At 48.3% G+C, this 23,789-nt stretch overlaps 1 protein-coding gene across 1 annotated transcript in view; it reads right to left on the bottom strand.

Annotated features, from left to right (window-relative positions):
* Positions 1 to 269: 269 nt before the first annotated feature.
* pick1 (protein interacting with prkca 1) overlaps positions 270 to 23,789 on the bottom strand; it is a 115,829-nt gene continuing 92,309 nt past the window's right edge. The window contains exons 11-12 of the mRNA XM_070862089.1: positions 13,452 to 13,502; positions 270 to 419 (exon numbers count right to left, since the gene is read on the bottom strand). Coding sequence (XP_070718190.1) covers positions 270 to 419; positions 13,452 to 13,502 — 201 coding nt within the window. The remainder of the gene's footprint in view (positions 420 to 13,451; positions 13,503 to 23,789) is intronic.

Below are 23,789 nucleotides of genomic sequence, written 5' to 3'. Positions count from 1 at the left end.
TTCCTTTAGTTCCTCCTTCTCGCTAGACCCTCGGTCTAGAGTGGAGAGAGAGAGTGGGAGAGATTGGGAGAGACAGATTGGGGTGGGGGGGAGTGTGGGGGAGAGAGAGAGAGCGTGGGAGAGAGAGAGTGGGATACTCTGATCACTTGACCCTGCACTGGTCACCTGACCCCACACTGATCACCTGATCCAGAAGCCCATACCTGAGCCGAGGAAATACAAAGTTGCCAAAACAAAACGTGAGCAGTGATTGGCAGAGTAAGTTAAAACTAACCATGCTTTTGGTCCAGAAGTTCAATCTTTTCCAGCACATCCTTCCTCATCTTGGCGAAGCGCGCTCTGGCCTCCTGGCGGCAGCGGAGGATCAAACGATACTCATAATTCCCGGTGCCAACTCGATAAAGTGGTTCCTGCAGAGCCTGGGAAAGCAGAGAGACAGTTTCAACGCACCATGGACAGGGGCAATTCAGCCAAAGTTCCCGCAACACACCCTCTGGCACTGGGGGCGCACACAGAGTGATCCGCACAGACAGTTCTAAAACACAGCGGACTGAACCAGAACGGTGCATTCGACAATTTGGAACAAGTGGGAATTCGGAGAAGATTCATTTAAAAGTTAAAAATAGGTAAGTGATAATTCCCAGAGGTAGCGGACCTGCACGGGAGCAGCAGGAGCTCCGGGTTCGGAGGTTAAACGTGACGTCGGCACAAGGCAAGTAGCTGATTGGTGAGTGTTTTTTTTCTCTGTTAAGTTAGTACTTAGTCTTTAAATACAAGTTAGTTAAATCGGCTGATTGCTGAGTCGCGGGTGGATGTGTTGTGCTAATGTTTAGAGTTTAGTTCTACTCGGTAGTTGCGAGTGTAACTCGAGGGATGGCAGGACAGCTCAGTCCCGTGGATTGCACGTCCTGTGCCATGTGGGAAATCCCGGACGCTTCACGCAGCCAGGACGGCCATGTGTGCAGGAGGTGTCTCCAGCTGCACCAACTCCGTGTTGCCCTCAGAGCTACGTGGATAGCACGTTTCTAGAGGTGGTCACCCCACAGCTTCAGAGTGTGCAGACAGATAGGGATTGGGTGACCCCTGGACAGAAGAGGAGGACCAGACAGGTAGTGCAGGAATCCCGAGTCCATCTCACTCTCCAACCAGTGTTCTGTTCAGAGTACCGGTGGAGGCGATGGTGCCTCAGGGGAGTGCAGTCAGAGCCAAGTCCACGGCACCATGGGTGGCTCAGCTGCAGGGCGGGGTGGGGGGAGGAAGAAGAATGGAAGAACTATAGTGGTAGAGGATTCGATAGTCAGGGAGCAGACAGGTGTTTCTGCGGCCGCAGACGTGACTCCAGGATGGTATGTTGCCTCCCTGGTGTCAGGGTCAAGGATGTCACCAAGCAGCTGCAGGGCATTCTGGGGGGAGAGGGTGAACAGTCAGAGGTCGTGGTCCATATCGCGACCAATGAAATAGGTAGAAAGAGGGATGAGGTCCTGCAGGCAGAGTTTAGGGAGCTAGGAGAGAGATTAAAAAGCAGGACATCAAAGGTAATAATCTCCGGATTACTCCCGGTGCCACGAGCTAGTGAGTACAGAAATAGGAGGATAGAGCTGATGAATGTGTGGCTGGAGAGATGGTGCAGGAGGGAGGCTTTAGATTCCTGAGGCGTTGGGACCGTTTCTGGAGGAGGTGGGACCTGTACAAGCCGGACGGGTTGCACCTCAACAGATCCGGGACCAATACCCTCGCGGGGGGGGTTTGCTTGTGCTGTTGGGGAGGGTTTGAACCAGCTTGGCAGGGGGATGGGAACCTGAAAATAGATTCAGTAGGGAGGGGAGTAAATCTGGAATTAGAAAGCAAAAATGTAGAGAGTTTGAAGGACAAGGGAAACAAGCAGGAAAAAAGGGTAGGAATTTTTTTTTGAAAGCTCTTTGTCTAAATGCACATAGCATTCGTAACAAAATAGATGAGCTGACGGCACAAATAGATACAAATGGGTATGATCTGATAACCATTAGAGAGGCGTGGTTGCAAGGTGACCAGGACTGGTAACTAAATATTCAGGGGTATGTAACAATTCGGAAGGACAGAGAGAAAGGAAAGGGAGGTGGGGTAGCTCTGATAATAAAGGATAGGATCAGTGCGTTAGTGAGAAACGAAATTGGCTCAGAGGATCAAGATGTTGAATCAGTTTGGGTGGAGATAAGGAATAATAAAGGGAAAAAGTCGCTGGTGAGTGTAGTCTATAGGCCCCCTAACAGTAGCTACAATGTTGGGCAGAGTATAAATCAAGAAATAATGGAGGCTTGTAAAAAAGGAATGGCAATAATCATGGGTGATTTAAATTTTCATATTGATTGGACAAAGCAAACTGGCCGGGCTAGCCTTGAGGAAGGGTTCATAGTGCATCCGGGATAGTTTCCTTGAACAGTACGTTGTGGAACCAACCAGGGAGCAGCCTATCTTAGATCTGGTCCTGTGTAATGAGACAGGATTAATAAATGATCTCCTAGTAAAGGAACCTCGAGGAATGAGTGACCATAGCATGATTGAATTTCAAATTCAGTTGGAGGGTGAGAAAGTTGATTCTCAAACCAGTGTCCTAAGCTTAAATAAAGGAGACTACAAATGTACGAGGGCAGAGTTGGCTAAAGTGGACTGGGAAAATAGACTAAAGTGTGGGACGGTTGATGAGCAGTGGCAGACATTTAAGGAGATATTTCATAACTCGCAACAAAAATATATCCCAATGAGAAGGAAAGACTGTAAGAGAAGGGATAACCATCTGTGGCTAACTAAGGAAATAAGGGAGGTTATCAAACTTAAAACAAGGGCATACAATGTGGTCAAGACTAGTGGGAGGCCAGAGGATTGGGAAACTTTTAAAAGCCTGCAGAGAACGAATAAATAAATGATTAAGAGAAGAAAGATAGATTATGAAAGTAAACAAGCACGAAATATAAAAACAGATAGTAAGAGTTTCTACAGGTACATAAAAAGGAAAAGAGTGGCTAAAGTAAATGTTGGTCCCCTAGAGGATGAGACTGGGGAATTAATAATGGAGAACAGGGAAATGGCAGAGACATTGAACAAATATTTTGCATCGGTCTTCAAGGTAGAAGACACTAAAAACATCCCAATAGTGGATAATCAAGGGACTATAGGGAGGGAGGAACTTAATACAATCACTATCACTAATGAAGTAGTACTCAGTAAAATATTGGGATTAAAGGCGGACAAGTCCCCTGGCTTTATATCCTAGGGTCTTAAGAGAAGTGGCTGCAGAGATAGTGGATGCATTGATTGTAATCTCCCAAAATTCCCTGGAATCTGGGGCGGTCCCAGCAGATTGGAAAACCACAAATTGTAATGCCCTATTTAAAACAGGAGGCAGACAAAAAGCAGAAACTATAGACCAGTTAGCCTAACATCTGTCGTTGTGAATCAGTAGCGGAAAATTTGGAAAAGCATGATTCAATCAAGCAGAGTCAGCATGGTTTTATGAAAGGAAAATCACGTTTGACAAATTTGCTGGAGTTCTTTGAGGATGTAACGAGCAGGGTGGATAAGGGAGAACCAGTGGGTGTGGTGTATTTGGATTTCCAGAAGGCATTCGATAAGGTGCCACATAAGAGTTTACTGCACAAGATAAAAGCTCACGGGGTTGGGGGTAATATATTAGCATGGATAGAGGATTGGCTAACTAACAGAAAATGGAGAGTCAGGATTACATTATACATTAATGATTTGGATGAAGGAATTGCGTGTAATATCTCCAAGTTTGCAGATGACACTAAACTGGGTGGTGGTGTGAGCTGTGAGGAGGATGCTAAGAGGCTGCAGGGTGACTTGGATAGGTTAGGTGAGTGGACAAACGTGTGGCAGATGCAGTATAATGTGGATAAATGTGAGGTTATCCACTTTGGTGGCAAAAACACAAAGGCAGAATATTATCTGAATGGTGGCAGATTAGGAAAAGGGGAGGTGCAACGAGACCTGGGTGTCATGGTTCATCAGTCATTGAAAGTTGGCATGCAGGTACAGCAGGTGGTGAAGAAGGCAAATGGTATGTTGGCCTTCATAGCTAGGGGATTTGGAGGTCTTACTGCAATTGTACAGGGTCTTGGTGAGGCCTCACCTGGAATATTGTGTTCCGTTTTGGTCTCCTAATCTGAGGAAGGATATTCTTGCTATTGAGGGAGTGCAGCGAAGGTTCACCAGACTGATTCCAGGGATGGCTGGACTGACATATGAGGAGAGACTGGATCAACTGGGCCTTTATACACTGGAGTTTAGAAGGATGAGAGGGGATCTCATAGAAACGTATAAGATTCTGACGGGACGGGACAGGTTAGATGCGGGAAGAATGTTCCCGATGTTGGGGAAGTCCAGAACCAGGGGTCACATTCTAAGGATGAGGGGTAAGCCATTTAGGACTGAGATGAGGAGAAACTTCTTCACTCAGAGAGTTGTTAACCTGTGGAATTCCCTAACGCAGAGAGTCGTTGATGCCAGTTCATTGGATATATTCAAGAGGGAGTTAGATATAGCCCTTACGACTAAAGGGATCAAGGGGTATGGAGAGAAAGCAGGAAAGGGGTACTGAGGTGAATGATCAGCCATGATCTTATTGAATGGTGGTGCAGGCTCAAAGGGCCGAATGGCCTGTTCCTGCACCTATTTTCTATGTTTCTATGAATGGGTCATTTTCCGGTTGGTAAACAGTAACTGGTGGCGTGCCACAGGGATCGGTGTTGGGGCCTCAACTATTTACAATCTATATTCATGACTTGGATGAAGGGACCAACTGCAATGTAGCCAAGTTTGTTGATGGCAGGACTGGAACCAATGTCCGAGGGGGAGTTTTTGCTAGTACTGTTGGGGAGGAGTTAAACTAATATGGCAGGGGGATGGGAACCAATGCAGGGAGACAGAGGGAAACAAATTTGAGACAGAAGCAAAAGACAGAAAGGAGATGAGTAAAAGTGGAGGGCAGAGAAACCCAAGGTAAAAAACAAAAAGGGCCAATGTACAGCAAAATTCTAAAGGGTCAAAGTGTAATAAAAAGGCAAGCCTGAAAGCTCGGTGCCTCAAGGCGAGGAGTATTCGGAACCCAGGAGAGGGCTCTGAGCTAGTTAGAGTGGGTGAGAGCTCAGATGAACAGGACCCCAAGAAAGAATGCAAAAGGCAGGCGGCAACAGAGCAGAGTAGCACTGGGGTAAGTGTAAACCACAAGGTGATAGGAAGGCACAACATGTATGAATATAAAGGGGCTGCAGGAGGGGTCAAAACTAAAAATCATAGTTTAAAAACTAGTACTAACCTAAACGCACGCAGCATTCAAAATAAAGTAAATGAGTTGACGGCACAAATCATTACAAATGGGTACGATTTGGTGGCCATTACAGAAACGTGGTTGCAAGGTGGCCAAGACTGGGAATTAAACTTACAGGGGTATCTGACAATTCGGAAGGATAGACAAGAAGGGAAAGGAGGTGGGGTAGCTCTGTTAATAAAGGATGATATTAGTGCAGTTGTGAGAGACGATATTGGCTCTAATGAACAAAATGTTGAATCTTTGTGGGTGGAGATTAGAGATAATAAGGGGAAAAAGTCACTGGTGGGCGTAGTTTATAGGCCCCCAAATAATAACTTCACGGTGGGGCGGACAATAATCAAGAGAATAATGGAGGCATGTGAAAAAGGAACGGCAGTAATCATGGGGGATTTTAACCTACATATCGATTGGTCAAATCAAATCGCACGGGGTAGCCTGGAGGAGGAATTCATAGAATGCATACGGGATTGTTTCTTAGAACAGTATGTTGCAGAATCTACAAGGGAGCAAGCTATCTTAGATCTGGTCCTGTGTAATGAAACAGGAATAATAAACGATCTCCTCGTAAAAGATCCTCTCAGAATGAGTGATCACAGTATGGTTGAATTTGTAATACAGATTGAGGGTGAGGAAGTAGTGTCTCAAACAAGCGTACTATGCTTAAACAAAGGGGACTACTGTGGGATGAGGGCAGAGTTGGCTAAAGTAGACTGGGAACACAGACTAAACGGTGGCACAATTGAGGAACAGTGGAGGACTTTTCAGGAGCTCTTTCATAGTGCTATATTCAACAAAAATATATTCCAGTGAAAAAGGGCGGTAAGAGAAGGGATAACCAGCCGTGGATAACCAAGGAAATAAAGGAGAGTATCAAATTAAAAACCAATGCGTATAAGGTGGCCAAGGTTAGTGGGAAACTAGAAGATTGGGAAAGTTTTAAACGACAGCAAAGAATGACTAAGAAAGCAATCAAGAAAGGAAAGATAGATTCCGAAAGTAAACTTGCGCAAAACATAAAAACAGATAGTAAAAGCTTTTACCGATATATAAAACGGAAAAGAGTGACTAAAGTAAATGTTGGTCCCTTAGAAGATGAAAAGGGGGATTTAATCATGGGAAATGTGGAAATGGCTGAGACCTTAAACAAATATTTTGCTTCGGTCTTCACAGTGGAAGACTCAAAAACCATGCCAAAAATTGCTGGTCATGGGAATGTGGGAAGGGAGGACCTTGAGACAATCACTATCACTAGGAAGGTAGTGCTGGACAGGCTAATGGGACTCAAGGTAGACAAGTCCCCTGGTCCTGATGAAATGCATCCCAGGGTATTAAAAAAGATGGCGGAAGTTATAGCAGATGCATTCGTTATAATCTACCAAAATTCTCTGGACTCTGGGGAGGTACCAGCGGATTGGAAAGCAGCTAATGTAACGCCTCTGTTTAAAAAAGGGGCCAGACAAAAGGCAGGTAACTGTGGGCCGGTTAATTTAACATCTGTAGTGGGGAAAATGCTTGAAGCTATCATTAAGGAAGAAATAGCGGGACATCTAGATAGGAATAGTGCAATCAAGCAGACGCAGCATGTATTCATGAAGGGGAAATCATGTTTAACTAACTTACTGGAATTCTTTGAGGATATAACGAGCACGGTGGATAAAGGTGTACCGATGGATGTGGTATATTTAGATTTCCAAAAGGCATTCGATAAGGTGCCACACAAAAGGTTACTGCAGAAGATAAAGGTACGCGGAGTCAGAGGAAATGTATTAGCATGGATAGAGAATTGGCTGGCGAACAGAAAGCAGAGAGTCGGGATAAATGGGTCCTTTTCGGGTTGGAAATCGGTGGTTGGTGGTGTGCCACAGGGATCGGTGCTGGGACCACAACTGTTTACAATATACATAGATGACCTGGAAGAGGGGACAGAGTGTAGTGTAACAAAATTTGCAGATGACATAAAGATTAGTGGGAAAGCGGGTTGTGTAGAGAACACAGAGAGTCTGCAAAGAGATTTAGATAGGTTAAGCGAATGGGCTAAGGTTTGGCAGATGGAATACAATGTCGGAAAATGTGAGGTCATCCACCTTGGAAAAAAAACAGTAAAAGGGAATATTATTTGAATGGGGAGAAATTACAACATGCTGCGGTGCAGAGGGACCTGGGAGTCCTTGTGCATGAAACTCTTTTAGAACACGCGCCACGGTCAACAGAGGCAGGGTCTCTGCTGCCACCGTTGGCCGGGAGGACGAGAAGAAGCTGAAGAAGCAGGCAAAAAAACGAACTGAGTGGCGTACAAGCCGACGCAGGACACACCCCGCTGTGGGGTGCAGACGACCGCGGGGCGGCAGGTACATTCTCTCGAACGTTGACTTGCAAGCTGGCAACAACAACAACACGTCTCGACAACCGACCAACAGACACTCGAGTCTTTAAACCGCCGCCCCCAGACAGCACCAGCTCGCGGGAGCCGGAGGGAGAGCGTTTAGGTACCTTGTACCATGAAACTCTTTTAGAGTCTACCTATAAAACATAAAACATTAAACCGTGCCACCCGACCTGGATGACACACCAGACATTTACAAGGCCCTTTTTCTTTCTTCTTTTTTTGGTTTTTTTTTTGTGTTTTTCTTTTTTTGGGGTTTTTTTTGGGCACTAAAATCACCTTTTTTCCCCAGTGCCCCCTATAAAAGGGAAGGGGACACTAAAAGCACCGGCAATTAAAACAAATTAAACTTTAAAACGTAAAATCAAATTAAAATTTGGTTGCCGGGCGTGATGATGCACTCCAGTCCCTCCGGTGCCCACCTCTCGCGGAAGGCCGCGACCTGTACCATGAATCCCAAAAAGTTAGTTTGCAGGTGCAGCAGGTAATCAGGAAGGCGAATATAATGTTGGCCTTCATTGCGAGAGGGATGGAGTACAAAAGCAGGGAGGTCCTGCTGCAACTGCACAGGGTATTGGTGAGTACTGCACCTGGAGTACTGCATGCAGTTTTGGTCACCTTACTTCAGGAAGGATATACTAGCTTGGAGGGGGTACAGAGACGATTCACTAAGCTGATTCCGGAGATGAGGGGGTTACCTTATGATGATAGATTGAGTAGACTGGGTCTTTACACGTTGGAGTTCAGAAGGATGAGGGGTGATCTTATAGAAACATTTAAAATAATGAAAGGGAGAGACAAGATAGAGGCAGAGAGGTTGTTTCCGCTGGTCGGGGAGACTAGAACTAGGGGGCACAGCCTCAAAATACGGGGGAGCCAATTTAAAACCGAGTTGAGAAGGAATTGCTTCTCCCAGAGGGTTGTGAATCTGTGGAATTCTCTGCCCAAGGAAGCAGTTGAGGCTAGCTCATTGAATGTATTCAAATCACAGATAGATAGATTTCTAACCAATAAGGGAATTAAGGGTTATAGGGAGCAGGTGGGTAAGTGGAGCTGAGTCCACGGCCAGATCAGCCATGATCTTTTTGAATGGCGGAGCAGGCTCGAGGGGCTAGATGGCCTACTCCTGTTCCTAATTCTTATGTTCTTATGTTTATGATACAAAGATGGGTGGGAAAGCAAGTTATGAGGAGCACACTAAAAATCTGCAAAGGGATATAGACAGGTTAAGTGAGTGGGCAAAAATCTGGCAGATGGAATATAATGTGGGAAAATGTGAGGTTATCCTTTGCAGAAATAATAAAAAAGCAAATTATAATTTAAATGGAGAAAAATTACAAAGTGGTGCAGTACAGAGGGACCTAGGGATCCTTGTGCATGAAACACAAAAAGTTAGTTACAGCAAGTAATCAGGAAGGCAAATAGAATGTTGGCCTTTATTGCAAGGGGGATAGAGTATAAAAGCAGAGAAGTCCTGCTGCAACTGTACAGGGTATTGGTGAGGCCACACCTGGAGTACAGCGTACAGTTTTGGTCTCCGTACGAAAGGAATGATATACTTGCATTGGAGGCTGTTCAGAGAAGGTTCACTCGGTTGATTCCGGAGATTAGGGGGTTGACTTATGAGGAAAGGTTGAGTAGGTTAGGCCTTGACTCATTGGAGTTCAGAAGAATGAGAGGTGATCTTATTGAAAGATAAAGAAAGTGAGTTTGAAGTAGAGAGGAAGCAGGAAAAAAGGGTGAAAAAACAAATTTAAAGGCACTTTGTCTAAATGCATGTAGCATTCGTAACAAAATTGATGAGTTAATGGCACAAATAGATACAAATCAGTTTGATTTGACAGCCATTAAAGAGACGTGGTTGCAAGGTGATACTAAATATTCAGGGGTACTTGACAATCCGGAAGGACAGATAGGAAAAGGGGGTGGGAGTAGTTCTGTTGATAAAGGATGGAATCACTGCAATTGTGAGAAACGATATTGGCTCAGAATGTTGAAACAGTTTGGGTGGAGATAAGGAACAATAACGGGAAAAAGTCACTGGTGGGCGTAGTCTATAGGCCCCCTAACAGTAGCAACTCTGTTGGTCAGAGTATAAACCAGGAAATAGTGGGGGCTTGTAAAAAGGGAACAGCGATAATCATGGGTGATTTTAACCTCCATATTGATTGGACAAATCAAATTGGTCAGGGTAGTCTTGAGGAAGAGTTCACAGAGTGCATAAGGGACAGGTTCTTTCAGCAGTATATAATGGAACCAACCAGGGGACAGGCTATCGTGGATCTGGTCCTGTGTAATGAGACAGGATTATTAATCTCCAAGTAAAGGATCCCCTCGGAATGTGTGATCATAACATGATTGAATTTCAAATTCAGATGGAGGGCGAGAAAGTTGGATCGCAAACCAGCGTACTAAGCTTAAATAAAGGAGACTATGAAGATATGAGAGCAGAGTTGGCTAAAGTGGACTGGGAAAATAGATTAAAGTGTAGGACGGTTGATGAACAGTGTTGCACATTTAAGGAAATATTTCACAACTCTCAAGAAAAATATATTCCACTGAGGAGGAAAGGGTGTAAAAGAAAAGACAGCTATCCGTGGCTAACTCAAGAAATAAAGGACGGCATCCAATTAAAAACAAGGGCATACAAAGTGGCCAAAACTAGTGGGAGGACAGAAGATTGGGAAGCTCTTAAAAGCCAGCAAAGGATGACAAAAAAATAAGAAAGGGAAGATAGACTATAAAAGTAAACTCGTAAACAAAATATAAAAACAGATAGCAAGAGTTTCTATAGGTATATAAAAAGGAAAAGAATGGCTAAAGTAAATGTTGGTCCGTTAGAGGACGAGACCCGGGAATTAGTGATGGGGAACATGGAGATGGCAGAAACTCTGAACAAATATTTTGTATCAGTCTTTACGGTAGAGGACACTCATAATATCCCAACAGCGGATAGTCAAGGGGCTATGGGGGGGGGGAGGAACTTAACACAATTATAATCACTAAGGAGGTGGTACGCAGTAGTGGCAGGGATTGTGGATGCATTGGTTGTAATTTACCAAAGTTCTCTGGATTCAGGGGAGGTCCCAATAAATTGGAAAACTGCAAATGTGACGCCCCTATTTAAAAAAGGAGGCAGACAAAAAGCAGCAAACTATAGACCACTTAGCCTAACATCTGTGGTTGGGGAAATGATGGAGTCCATTATTAAAGAAGCAGTCACAGGACATTTGGAAAAGTACAATTCGATCAGGCAGAGTCAGCATGGATTTATGAAGGGGAAATCATGTTTGACAACTTTGCTGGAATTCGTTGAGAATGTAACGAAGGGGGTGGATAAAGGGGAACCAGTGGATGTGGTGTATTTGGATTTCCAGAAGGCACTTGACACGGTGTCACATAAAAGGTTACTCCACAAGAAAAAAATTCACGGGGTTGGAGGTAATATATTAGCATGGATAGAGGATTAGCTAACTAACAGAAAACAGAGAATCGGGATAAATGGTTCATTCTCGGTTTGGCAATGAGTAACTAGTGGGGTGCCGCAGGGATCAGTGCTGGGACCCCAACTATTTAAAATCTATATTAACGACTTGAAAGAAGGGACCGAGTGTAACGTAGCCAAGTTTGCTCACAATAAGTGTAAGGTTATGTACTTTGGCAGAAAAAAAATCAAAGAGCAAGTTATTATTTAAATGGAGAATAATTGCAAAGTGCCTCAGTACAGTGGGACCTGGGGGTACTTGTGCATGAAACACAAAAGGTTAGTATGCAGGTACAGAAAGTGATCAGGAAGGCCAATGGAATCTTGGCCTTTATCGCAAAGGGGATGGAGTATAAAAGTAGGGAAATCTTGCTACAGTTATATAGGGTATTGGTGAGGCCACACCTGCAGTTTTGGTTTCCATAATAAAGAAAGGATATACTTGCTTTGGAGGCAGTTCAGAGAAGGTTCAGCAGGTAGATTCCGGAGATGAGGGGGTTGACTTATGAGGAGAGGTTGAGTAGGTTGGGCCTCTACTTATTGGAGTTCAGAAGAATGAGAGGTGATCTTATCGAAACGTATAAGATTATGAGGGAGCTTGACAAGGTGGATGCAGAGAGGATATTTCCACTGTTGGGGGAGACTAGAACTAGAGGTCATAATCTTAGAATAAGGGGCTGCCCATTCAAAACTGAGATGAGGAGGAATTTCTTCTCTGAGGGTTGTAAATCTGTGGAATTCACTGCCTCAGAGAGCTGTGGAAGCTGGGATATTGAATGGCTTTAAGACAGAGATAGACAGTTTCTTAAACGATAAGGGGATAAGGGGTTATGAGGAGCGGGCAGGGAAGTGGAGCTGAGTCCATGATCGGATCAGCCATGATCGTATTGAATGGCGGAGCAGGCTCGAGGGGCTGTATGGCCTACTCCTGCTCCTATTTCTTATGTTCTTATGAAACTTAGAAGATAATGAGGGGGGTTCGACAAGGTGGATACAGAGAGGATATTTCCACTCATAGGGGAGACTAAAACTAGGGGACATAGTCTTAGAATAAGGTGCCTCTGATTTAAAACTGAGATGAGGAGGAATTTCTTCTCTCAGAGGGTTGTAAATCTGGGGAATTCTCTGCCCCAGAGAGCTGTGGAGGCTGGGTCATTGAATATATTTAAGGCGGAGATAGACAGATTTCTGAACGATAATGGAGTGAAGGGTTATGTGGGGCAGGCAGGGAAGTGGAGCTGAACCCAAGATCAGATCAGCCATGATCGTATTGAATGGCGGAGCAGGCTCGAGGGGCGGTATGGCCTACACCTGCTCCTCTTTCTTACGTTCTTAAGCAGTGCGCCCCCTCTCCCAGTGCTTACAGTGAGGCAAAGACCCTTCGCCCAGTGTATCAGAGGTACCCCCAATGCTCCCAGCATGTCACGGGCCCCTCCCCCACTGACAGGTCTCTCCCACCAATGCACCTGAGGCTCCTCCCTCAGTGTGTGAGGGCCCCTCCCCCAGTGCATCACAGGCCCCTCCGCCAGTGCGCATGACGCCTCTCCCCCACCCCCGTGCCAGAGGCCTTTCCCCCAGTGCATGCGGGCCCCTCCCCCAGTGCACGTGGGCCCCTCCCCCAGTCAGAAGCCCCTCCCCAGTGCATGTGGGCCCCTCCCCCAGTGCCAGACGCCCTCCCCCAGTGCATGCGGGCCCCTCCCCCAGTGCCAGAGGCCCTCCCCCAGTGCCAGACGCCCTCCCCCAGTGCATGCGGGCCCCTCCCCCAGTGCCAGACGCCCTCCCCCAGTGCATGCGGGCCCCTCCCCCAGTGCCAGACGCCCTCCCCCAGTGCATGTGGGCCCCTCCCCCAGTGCCAGAGGCCCTCCCCCAGTGCATGCGGGCCCCTCCCCCAGTGCATGCAGGCCCCTCCCTCAGTGCATGCGGGCCCCTCCCCCAGTGCCAGAGGCCCTCCCCCAGTGCATGCGGGCCCCTCCCCCAGTGCATGCAGGCCCCTCCCTCAGTGCATGCATGCCCTCCCCCAGTGCCAGAGGCCCTCCCCCTGTGTGTGATGCCTCTCTCCCTGAGTGGACAGTGTGTGGTGCTGTCGATGGTCCACAGCTTCAGACTCTGTACATTAACTGTGTTTCCAGTAGCATGGCCCATTCACATTCTGAGCTGCAATCAGCTCCATGTACATCGTGACCCTCCGTAAGATCAGCAGCTCACAACAAGTGCGGCTAGCCGACTCCACAGCTGTCACATGCCCAGCCATCACTCACAATGCAGCTGTATTCTTCATCATCCATTTCTTTCACCTTCAAGCAATATGACTGCAAAAAAAAACAAGAGAGACACCGAGTCAGGGAGAGAGCAGCTCATTGCAAGTACCTGCCACAAGGAGGCCCTTCACAGAATCAGAGAAGTTTACAGCACGGAAGGAGGCCATTCGGCCCATCGTGTCCGCGCCGGCCGACCAGGAGCTATCCGGCCTAATTCCACTTTCCAGCTCTGGGTCCGTAGCCTTGTAGGTTACATCACTTCAGGTGCACATCCAAGTACTTTGTAAATGTGGTGAGGGTTTCTGCCTCTACCACCCTTTCAGGCTGAAGAAATTTCCCCTCAAATCCCCTCTAAACCTCCTACCAATTACTTTAAATTTCTTGACCCCTCTGCTAAGGGAAATAGGCCCTTTCTATCCACTATAGCTAGGCCCCTCATAAACCTCAGCCTCCTCTGTTCAAAGGAAAACAAATCCAGCCTATCGAATCTTAGCTTAGATTCTCCACTCCCGGCAACATCCTCATAAATTTCCTCTGCACCGTCCCCAGTGCAATCATATCCTTCCTGTAATACGGCGACCAGAACTGCACGCAGTACTCCAGCTGTGGCCTAACCATTGTTTCATACAGTTCAAGCATAACTTTAAATTTATACCCCCGGTTGTTGACCTCTCTGCTAAGCCTGGGCTAATAAAGGCAAGCATTCCGTATGCCTTCTTAACCACCTTATCCACCTGGCCTGCTACCTTCAGGGATCAGTGGACCTGCACTCCAAGGTCCCTTTGTTCCTCTACACTTCTCAGTGTCCTACCATTTAATGTGTATTCCATTTACTTGTTAGCCCTCCCCAAATGCATTCCTTCACACTGCTCCATTTGCCACTGTTCTGCCCACCTGACCTTATTAGCCCTCCCAAAGTGCATCACCTCACACTTCTCTGAAGTCCCAAAGTGCATCAGCTCACACTTCTCTGAATTTAATTCAGAGAAGTGTGAGGTGATGCACTTTGGGAGGGCTAATAAGGAAAGGGTATACACATTAAATGGTAGGCCACTTAATAGTGTAGATGAACAAAGGGACCTTGGAGTGCTTGTCCACAGATCCCTGAAAGTAGCAGGCCAGGTGGATAAGGTGGTTAAGAAGGCATAAGGAATGCTTGCCTTTATTGGCCGAGGCATAGAGTATAAGAGCAGGGAGGTTATGCTTAAATTGTATAATACTCTGGTTAGGCCACAGCTGGAATACTGCGTGCAGTTCTGGTCGCCGTATTATAGGAAGGATGTGATTACACTCGAGAGGATGCAGAGGAGATTCACTAGGATGCTGCCTGGAATGGAGAATCTTAGTTATGAGGACAGATTGAATAGGCTGGGTTTGTTCTCATTGGAATAGAGGAGGTTGAGAGGAGACCTCATTGAGGTGTACAAAATATTGAGGGGCCTGGACATAGTGGATAGCAAGAGCCTATTTCCATTGGTGGAGAGGTCTATTACGAGGGGGCATAGTTTTAAGGTGGTTGGTGGAAGGTTTAGAGAGGATTTGAGGAGGGCTTGTTTACGCAGAGGGTTGTGGGGATCTGGAACTTACTGCCTGGAAGAGTGGTGTATGGAGAAAGCCTCACCACTTTTAAGAGATGGTTGGATGGGCACTTAAAGTTCAGTAACCTGCAGGGTTACGGACCTAGAGCTGGTAATTGGGATTAGACTGGATGACCTTTTGTTGGACGGCGCAGATATAATGGTAAGCACTGCAAGGAATCGAATACGGCCAGGGTGATCTCCTGGACTAGTTTCGATCGCCTGGATGGGTCGGAGAGGAATTTTCCCAGATTTTTTCTCCCTAAATTGGCCTGGGTTTTTAATCTGGTTTTTGCCTCTCCCAGGAGATCACATGGCTCCGGTTGGGGTGGAGTGCAGAATATTTCAGTATAAGGGGTGTCGCAGTTGTGTGGGGCGGACTGGTTGGGCTGGGTGCTCTTTACCTTTCCGTCATTGTTCATAGGTTTATATGTAACCTTCAGGGCTGCTGACCGAGGGCCGTGTGGCTCCTTGTCGGCCGGCGTGGACACGATGGGCCGGAATGGCCTCCTTCTGCGCTGTAAATTTCTATGTTTCTATTGGTTGCAGGGTGGCCAAGACTGGGAATTAAACATACAGGGGTATCTGACGATTCAGAAAGATAGGCAAAAAGGGAAAGGAGGTGGGGTAGCTCTGTTAATAAAAGATGATATCAGGGCAGTTGTGAGGGATGATATTGGCTCCAATGAACAAAATGTTGAATCATTGTGGGTGGAGATTAGAGATAGTAAGGGGAAAAAGTCACTGGTCGGCGTAGTTTATAGGCCCCCAAATAATAACTTCACGGTGGGGCGGGCAATAATCAAGTGAATAATGGAGGCATGTGAAAAAGGAACGGCAGTAGTCATGGGGGATTTTAACCTACATATCGATTGGTCAAATCAAATCGCACGGGGTAGCCTGCAGGAGGAATTCACAGAAGGCATACGGGATTGTTTCTTGGAACAGTATGTTACAGAACCTACAAGGGAGCAAGCCATCTTAGATCTGGTCCTGTGTAATGAGACAGGAAAAATAAACAATCTCCTCGTAAAAGATCCTCTCGGAATGAGTGATCACAATATGGTTGAATTTGTAATACAGATTGAGGATGAGGAAGTTGTGTCAGAAACGAGCGTACTATGCTTAAACAAAGGGGACTACAGTGGGATGAGGGCAGAGTTGGCTAAAGTAGACTGGAAACAAGGACTAAACGGTGGCACAATTGAGGAACAGTGGAGGACTTTTAAGGAGCTCTTTCATAGTGCGCAACAAAAATATATTCCAGTGAAAAAGAAGGGCAAGAGAAGGGATAACCAGCCGTGGATAACCAAGGAAATAAAGGAAAGTATCAAATCAAAGACCAATGCATATAAGGTGCCCAAGGTTAGTGGGAAACTAGAGGATTGGGAAAATTTTAAGCAACAGCAAAGAATGACTAAAAAAGCAATAAAGGGAAGATAGATTACGAAGGTAAACTTGCGCAAAACATAAAAACAGATAGTAAAAGTTTTTACAGATATATAAAACGGAGAAGAGTGACTAAAGTAAATGTTGGTCCCTTAGAAGATGAAAAGGGGGATTTAATAATGGGAAATGTGGAAATGGCTGAGACCTTAAACAAATATTTTGCTTCGGTCTTCACAGTGGAAGACACAAAAACCATGTGCAGGCCACAGGAATGTGGGAAGAGAGGACCTTGAGACAATCACTATCACTAGGGAGGTAGTGCTGGACAGGCTAATGGGACTCAAGGTAGACAAGTCCCCTGGTCCTGATGAAATGCATCCCAGGGTATTAAAAGAGATGGCGGAAGTTATAGCAGATGCATTCGTTATAATCTACCAAAATTCTCTGGACTCTGGGGAGGTACTAGCGGATTGGAAAGCAGCTAATGTAACGCCTCTGTTTAAAAAAGGGGGCAGGCAAAAGGCAGGTAACTATAGGCCGGTTAGTTTAACATCTGTAGTGGGGAAAATGCTTGAAACTATCATTAAGGAAGAAATAGCGGGACATCTAGATAGGAATAGTGCAATCAAGCAGACGCAGCATGGATTCATGAAAGGGAAATCATGTTTAACTAACTTACTGGAATTCTTTGAGGATATAACGAGCATGGTGGATAAAGGTGTACCGATGGATGTGGGTATATTTAGATTTCCAAAAGGCATTCGATAAGGTGCCACACAAAAGGTTACTGCAGAAGATAAAGGTACACGGAGTCAGAGGAAATGTATTAGCATGGATAGAGAATTGGCTGGCGAACAGAAAGCAGAGAGTCGGGATAAATGGGTCCTTTTCCGGTTGGAAATCAGTGGTTAGTGGTGTGCCACAGGGATCAGTGCTGGGACCACAACTGTTTACAATATACATAGATGACCAAGAAGAGGGGACAGAGTGTAGTGCAACAAAATTTGCAGATGACACTACAATTAGTGGGAAAGCGGGTTGTGTCGAGGACTCAGAGAGACTGCAAGGAGATTTGGATAGGTTAAGCGAATGGGCTAAGGTTTGGCAGATGGAATACAATGTCGGAAAGTGTGAGGTCATCCACCTTGGGGGAAAAAAACAGTAAAAGGGAATATTATTTGAATGAGGAGAAATTACAACATGCTGTGGTGCAGAGGGACCTGGGGGTCCTTGTGCATGAAACTCTTTTGAGTTAACCTGCAAAACATAAAACATGTATCCGTGCCACCCGACCTGGATGACACACACAAGACGTTTACAAGGCCCTTTTTTTTTTTTTGGTTTTTTTTGTGGTTTTTTTTTTTGGGCACTAAAATCAAATTTTTCCTTTTTTCCAGTGCCCCCTATAAAAGGAGAGGGGGACACTAAAAGCACCGGCAATTAAAACAAATTAAACTTTAAAACGTAAAATCAAATTAAAATTTGGTTGCCGGGCGTGATGATGCACTCCAGTCCCTCCGGTGCCCACCTCTCGCGGAAGGCCGCGAGCGTACCGGTGGACACCGCGTGCTCCATCTCCAAGGACACCCTGGACCGGATGTAAGAGCGGAAGAGAGGCAGGCAGTCAGGTTGAACGACCCCCTCGACCGCCCGCTGCCTGGACCGGCTGATGGCACCCTTGGCCGTGCCCAGGAGCAGTCCTACGAGGAGGCCCTCGGACCTACCCGCTCCCCTCCGCACAGGGTGCCCAAAGATCAGGAGAGTGGGACTGAAGTGCAGCCAGAATTTCAGGAGCAGCCCCTTCAAATAATGGAACAGGGGCTGCAACCTTGTGCACTCAATAAAAACATGGAACACGGACTCCTCCAGACCGCAGAAATTGCAGGCGGCCTGGGAGTCCGTGAACCGGCTTAAAAATTTGTTGCACGGCACTGCTCCGTGCACCACCCTCCAGGCCAAGTCCCCGATGAATAGTGGGAGGACCCCTGCGTAGAGTGCCCTCCATCGGGGACCCCCGCCTCCTCCGGACGGCAAGATGGTACGCCATGGCGTGTCCGGATGGCCGGCGAGGATGGCAAAGTTGAGGGTGTGCAGGAGCAGCCCGTACAGGAAACCCCTCCGCGCGGAACTGAAAGGCACGGAGGGGATTTCCTCGAGGCGGCTCAAGTTGTGAGGCGCCGGCCCCCGAGGGAGGTTCCGGGGTTTGGCGCCGATGAGGAATTCCGTCCGGACGGGGGTCAGTTCGGACGGGATCTCCCCACGTGCTTGAGCCTCCTCGATGCACCTAACGGAGTCAGGGCCCAGAGCTGTTTTTAGCGACTCGATGGCATCGGCCGCGTGGCGGACGTTGGCAGAGTTTAGGCGCCGCGCCAGCGTGTCTGGCGCCATCCAGCCCGCTCCTCCGCCATCGAGCAGGTCCCTGACCCTGGTCACCTCACCAGCCACAGCCCTCTCTTCCGACCGCCACATAAAGCCTCGGTCGTGGAGGTACGGATTCCCGAGCAGCGGCTCCTGCAGGACGGCCGCCACTCCAGCCGGCGGAGAGCTGCGCTTGGTGGAGACTTTGTTCCAGACCCTGATGAGTTCCCTGTAAAAGACAGGCAGCTCCCGGAGGGCGGTCCTGGCACCCCCCAAGTTCACAAACAGGAGCTGCGTGTCATAATTGAGGTCGAGCTGCTGGCGGAAGAAATACCTCGCCAGAGCGCACCACCTAGGAGGGGGCTCGACGTAAAGGTATCTCTGCAGGGTCTGAAGACGGAAAGTCGCGAGCTGGGCGCTGACGCACACCAACGACTGACCGCCCTCCTCAAGCGGGAGACTCAAGACCGCGGCAGAAACCCAGTGCTTCCTGTTGTTCCAGAAGAAGTCCACCAGCTTCTTCTGTATCCACCAGCTTCTTCTGTGCATGAATCCCAAAAAGTTAGTTTGCAGGTGCAGCAGGTAATCAGGAAGGCGAATGGAATGTTGGCCTTCATTGCGAGAGGGATGGAGCACAAAAGCAGGGAGGTCTTGCTGCAACTGTATAAGATATTGGTAAGGCCGCACCTGGAGTACTGCGTGCAGTTTTGGTCACCTTACTTAAGGAAGGATATACTAGCTTTGGAGGGGTACAGAGACGATTCACTAGGCTGATTCGAGAAATGAGGGGGTTACCTTATGATGATAGATTGAGTAGACTGGGTCTTTACTCGTTGGAGTTCAGAAGGATGAGGGGTGATCTTATAGAAACATTTAAAATCATGAAAGGGATAGACAAGATAGAGGCAGAGAGGTTGTTTCCACTGGTAGGGGAGACTAGAACTCGGGGGCACAGCCTCAAAATATGGAGGAACCAATTTAAAACCGAGTTGAGAAAGAATTTCTTCTACCAGAGGGTTGTGAATCTGTGGAATTCTCTGCCCAAGGAAGCAGTTGAGGCTAGCTAATTGAATGTTTTCAAGTCAAAGATCGATAGATTTTTAACCAATAAGGGAATTAAGGGTTACAGGGAGAGGGCGGGTAAGTGGAGCTGAGTCCACGACCAGATCAGCCATGATCTTATTGAATGGCGGAGCAGGCTCGAGGGGCTAGATGGCCTACTCCTGTTCCTAATTCTTATGTTCTTATGTTCTTATTGATATCTTCCTGCAGTCCACAGCTTTCTTCTTCATTATCAACCACACAGCCGATATTGGTATCATCTGCAAACTTCTTAATCATATCCCCTACATTCAAGTCTAGATCATTGATCTATATCACAAAAAGCAAGGGACCCAGTACTGAGCCCTGCGGAACTCCACTGGAAACATCCTTCCAGTCACAAAAACATCCATCAACCATTACCGTTTGCTTCCTGCCTCTGAGCCAATTTTGGATCTAACTTGTCACTTTGCCCTGGATCCCATGGGCTCTTACTTTTGTCACCAGTCTGCCATGTGGGACCTCATTTTGCTAATTTTGCTAAAATCCATATATACTACATCGTACACTCTTCCCTCACCGACGCTCCGGGTTACTTCCTCAAAAAATTCACTTCCAAGCAGCCCAGGTGATCGGCATAGAAAGACTTGCATTTATAAAGCACCTTTCACAACCTCAGGACATCCCAAAAGTGCCTTACAGCTAATTAAGCGTAGTCGCTGTTGTAGGAAACGCAGCAGCGAAATCACACACAGCAAGATCCCACAAACAGTGATATGAGACTGACTGGATAATGTGTTTTAGTGATGTTGGGTTGAGGGACTCCGGGGATAACGTCCCCGCTCTTCTTCGAAATAGTGCCATGGGAACTTTCATGTCCACCTGAAAGGGCAGACGGGGCCTCAGTTTAACGTTTCATTTGAAAAAAGGCCCCTCCGACAGTTCAGCGCTCCCTTAGTACTGCCCCTCCGACAGTGCGGCACTCTCTCAGTACTGCCCCTCCGACAGTGCGGCGTTCCTCTGTACTACCCCTCCGACAGTGCAGCGCTCTCTCAGTCCCGCCCCTCCGACATTGCGGCGCTCCCTCAGTACTGCCCCTCCGGCAGTGCGGTGCTCCCTCAGTACTGCCCCTCTACGGCATTCCCTCAGTACTGCCCCTCCGACAGTGCAGCACTCCCTCAGTACTGCCCCTCTGACAGTGCGGCGCTCCCTCAGTACTGCCCCTCCGACAGTGCGGCGCTCCCTCAGTACTGCCCCTCCGACAGTGCGGCGCTCCCTCAGTACTGCCCCTCCGACAGTGCGGCGCTCCCTCAGTACTGCCCCTCCGACAGTGCGGCGCTCCCTCAGTACTGCCCCTCCGACAGTGCGGCACTCCCTCAGTACTGCCCCTCCGACAGTGCGGTGCTCCCTCAGTACTGCCCCTCCGACAGTGCGGCTCTCCCTCAGTACTGCCCCTCCGACAGTGCGGCGCTCCCTCAGTACTGCCCCTGCGACACTCCCTCAGTACTGCCCCTGTGACAGTGCGGCGCTCCCTCAGTACTGCCCCTCCGACAGTGCGGCACTCCCTCAGTACTGCCCCTCCGACAGTGCGGCGCTCCCTCAGTTACTGCCCCTCCGACAGTGCGGCGCTCCCTCAGTACTGCCCCTCCGACAGTGCGGCGCTCCCTCAGTACTGCCCCTCCGACAGTGCGGCGCTCCCTCAGTACTGCCCCTCCGACAGTGCGGCACTCCCTCAGTACTGCCCCTCCGACAGTGCGGCTTGAGTCATACCTGTTTCGCCCGCCCTCTCAGTGTAACCCACTATGCGGTGATCACTGCTACCAATGCTGTCATGGACAGATGCATCTTCCACAGGTAGATTGGTGAGGAGGAGGTCAGTAAGTTTTTCCCTCGTGTTGGTTCTCTCAACACCTGCTGCAGGCCCAGTCTCATTCAGGACTTGGCCAGCTCAGTCAGTAGTGTTGCTACTGAGCCACTCTTGGTGATGGACATTGAAGTCCCACACCCAGAGTACATTCTGTGCCCTTGCTACTCTCAGTGCTTCTTCCAAGTAGTGTTCAACAAGGAGGAGTACTGATTCATCAGCTGAGGGAGGGCGGTAGGTGGGAATCAGCAGGAGGTTTCCTTGCCCATGCTTGACCTGAAGACATGAGACTTCATGGGGTCCAGAGTCAATGTTGAGGACTTCCAGGGCCACTCCCTCCCGACTGTATACCACTCGGGTGGGTCTGTCCTGCCGATGGACAGGGATGGTGATGGAGGAGTTTGGGACATCGGCAGTATGATTCTGTCAGTATGACGATGTCAGGCTGCTGCTTGACTAGTCTGTCGGACCGCTCTCCCAATTTAGGCACAAGTCCCCAAATGTTGGTAGGGAGGACTTTGCAGGTTGGACTGGTCTGGGTGTGCCGTTGTTGTGTCCGGAGCTGGTGCCGAGGTCCGTCCAGGTTTTTTCTGACGATAGATTTTTGTCGCGGTTTGTTACAACGGAGTGTCTCGCTGGGCCATTTCAGGGCAGTTAAGAACCAACCACATGGCTGTGTGTCTGGAGTCACATATGGGCCAGACCGGGTAAGGACGGCAGATTGACTTCCCTGAAGGACATTCGGGAACAGGCGGGTTTTTCCAACAATTGGTGGTTCCATGATCACCATTACTGACAGTAGCTGCAGCCCGAGAATACGGAGCGCCTCTCGGCTCCCCGTCAACTCTCTGTCCTTCTGCCCAGTCAGTTCTGCTTCTTGTCCCCAGCCATCGATCCATCCGACTGGCTACATGGCCTTCGCGAACCAATGCCTTCATTTTCAGAGACAGCTCTCTATGCTCCCGGCCACGTTCCTGCCAAGGTGCGCGGAAGCCCAGCAGTCTGGCGATCCTGCGCATGGCACTCACCAGCTTATCAACGGAATAAACTGCGTGTGAATGGGCCAGTTAAAGGGACCACGCATTGTTCCCGGCACAGGCATGATGGGCCAAATGGCCTCCTCCACGATTCTATGAAAATCTGCCACATTCTCTTCATCTGTATATTGCCCTCCGATCAACAAATGGAATGAAGTTAGCCAAACACAAGCTGCCCCTCACAAGAGCATGCCCCCGATTGGCCCACAGCCCAGTGTTGACAAAACCCTCTCTTGCTGTGATTGGTGGCTCCTTCACAGAAAGCTTTAACAGGAGCTCAGAGACCCGGCGGTCAGGCTGGTGTCCGAGGCTCATTCACAGGACCGAGAGCCCCAGTCCTGCATTGGTCCCCATTCACTGACCCCCGATTCACTGACCCCCGATTCACTGATCCCCCGATTCACTGATCCTCGATTCACTGATCCCCCGATTCACCGAACCTCAATTCACTGAACCCCAATTCACTGATCCCCGATTCACTGATCCCCCGATTCACTGATCCCCCGATTCACTGATCCCGCATTCACTGATCCCCGATTCACTGACCCCCGATTCACTGACCCCCGATTCACTGATCCCCGATTCACTGATCCCCCGATTCACTGATCCCCCGATTCACTGATCCCCCGATTCACTGATCCCGCATTCACTGACCCCCGATTCACTGATCCCCCGATTCACTGATCCCCCGATTCACTGATCCCCCGATTCACTGACCCCCGATTCACTGACCCCCGATTCACTGACCCCCGATTCACTGATCCCCGATTCACTGATCCCGCATTCACTGACCCCCGATTCACTGATCCCCGATTCACTGATCCCCCGATTCACTGATCCCCCGATTCACTGATCCCCGATTCACTGATCCCCGATTCACTGATCCCCGATTCACTGATCCACAATTCACTGATCCCCCGATTCACTGACCCCCGATTCACTGATCCCCGATTCACTGATCCCCGATTCACTGACCCCCGATTCACTGATTCCCGATTCACTGACCCCCAATTCACTGATCCCCCGAATTCACTGACCCCCGATTCACTGATCCCCAATTCACTGATCCCCG

This window comes from Pristiophorus japonicus, chromosome 19, assembly GCF_044704955.1.
Source record: "Pristiophorus japonicus isolate sPriJap1 chromosome 19, sPriJap1.hap1, whole genome shotgun sequence".
Classification (NCBI taxonomy): Eukaryota; Metazoa; Chordata; class Chondrichthyes; family Pristiophoridae; genus Pristiophorus; species Pristiophorus japonicus.
The sequence above is the reverse complement of the archived record's forward strand: the minus strand, read 5'-3'. Positions and strand labels throughout refer to the sequence as shown.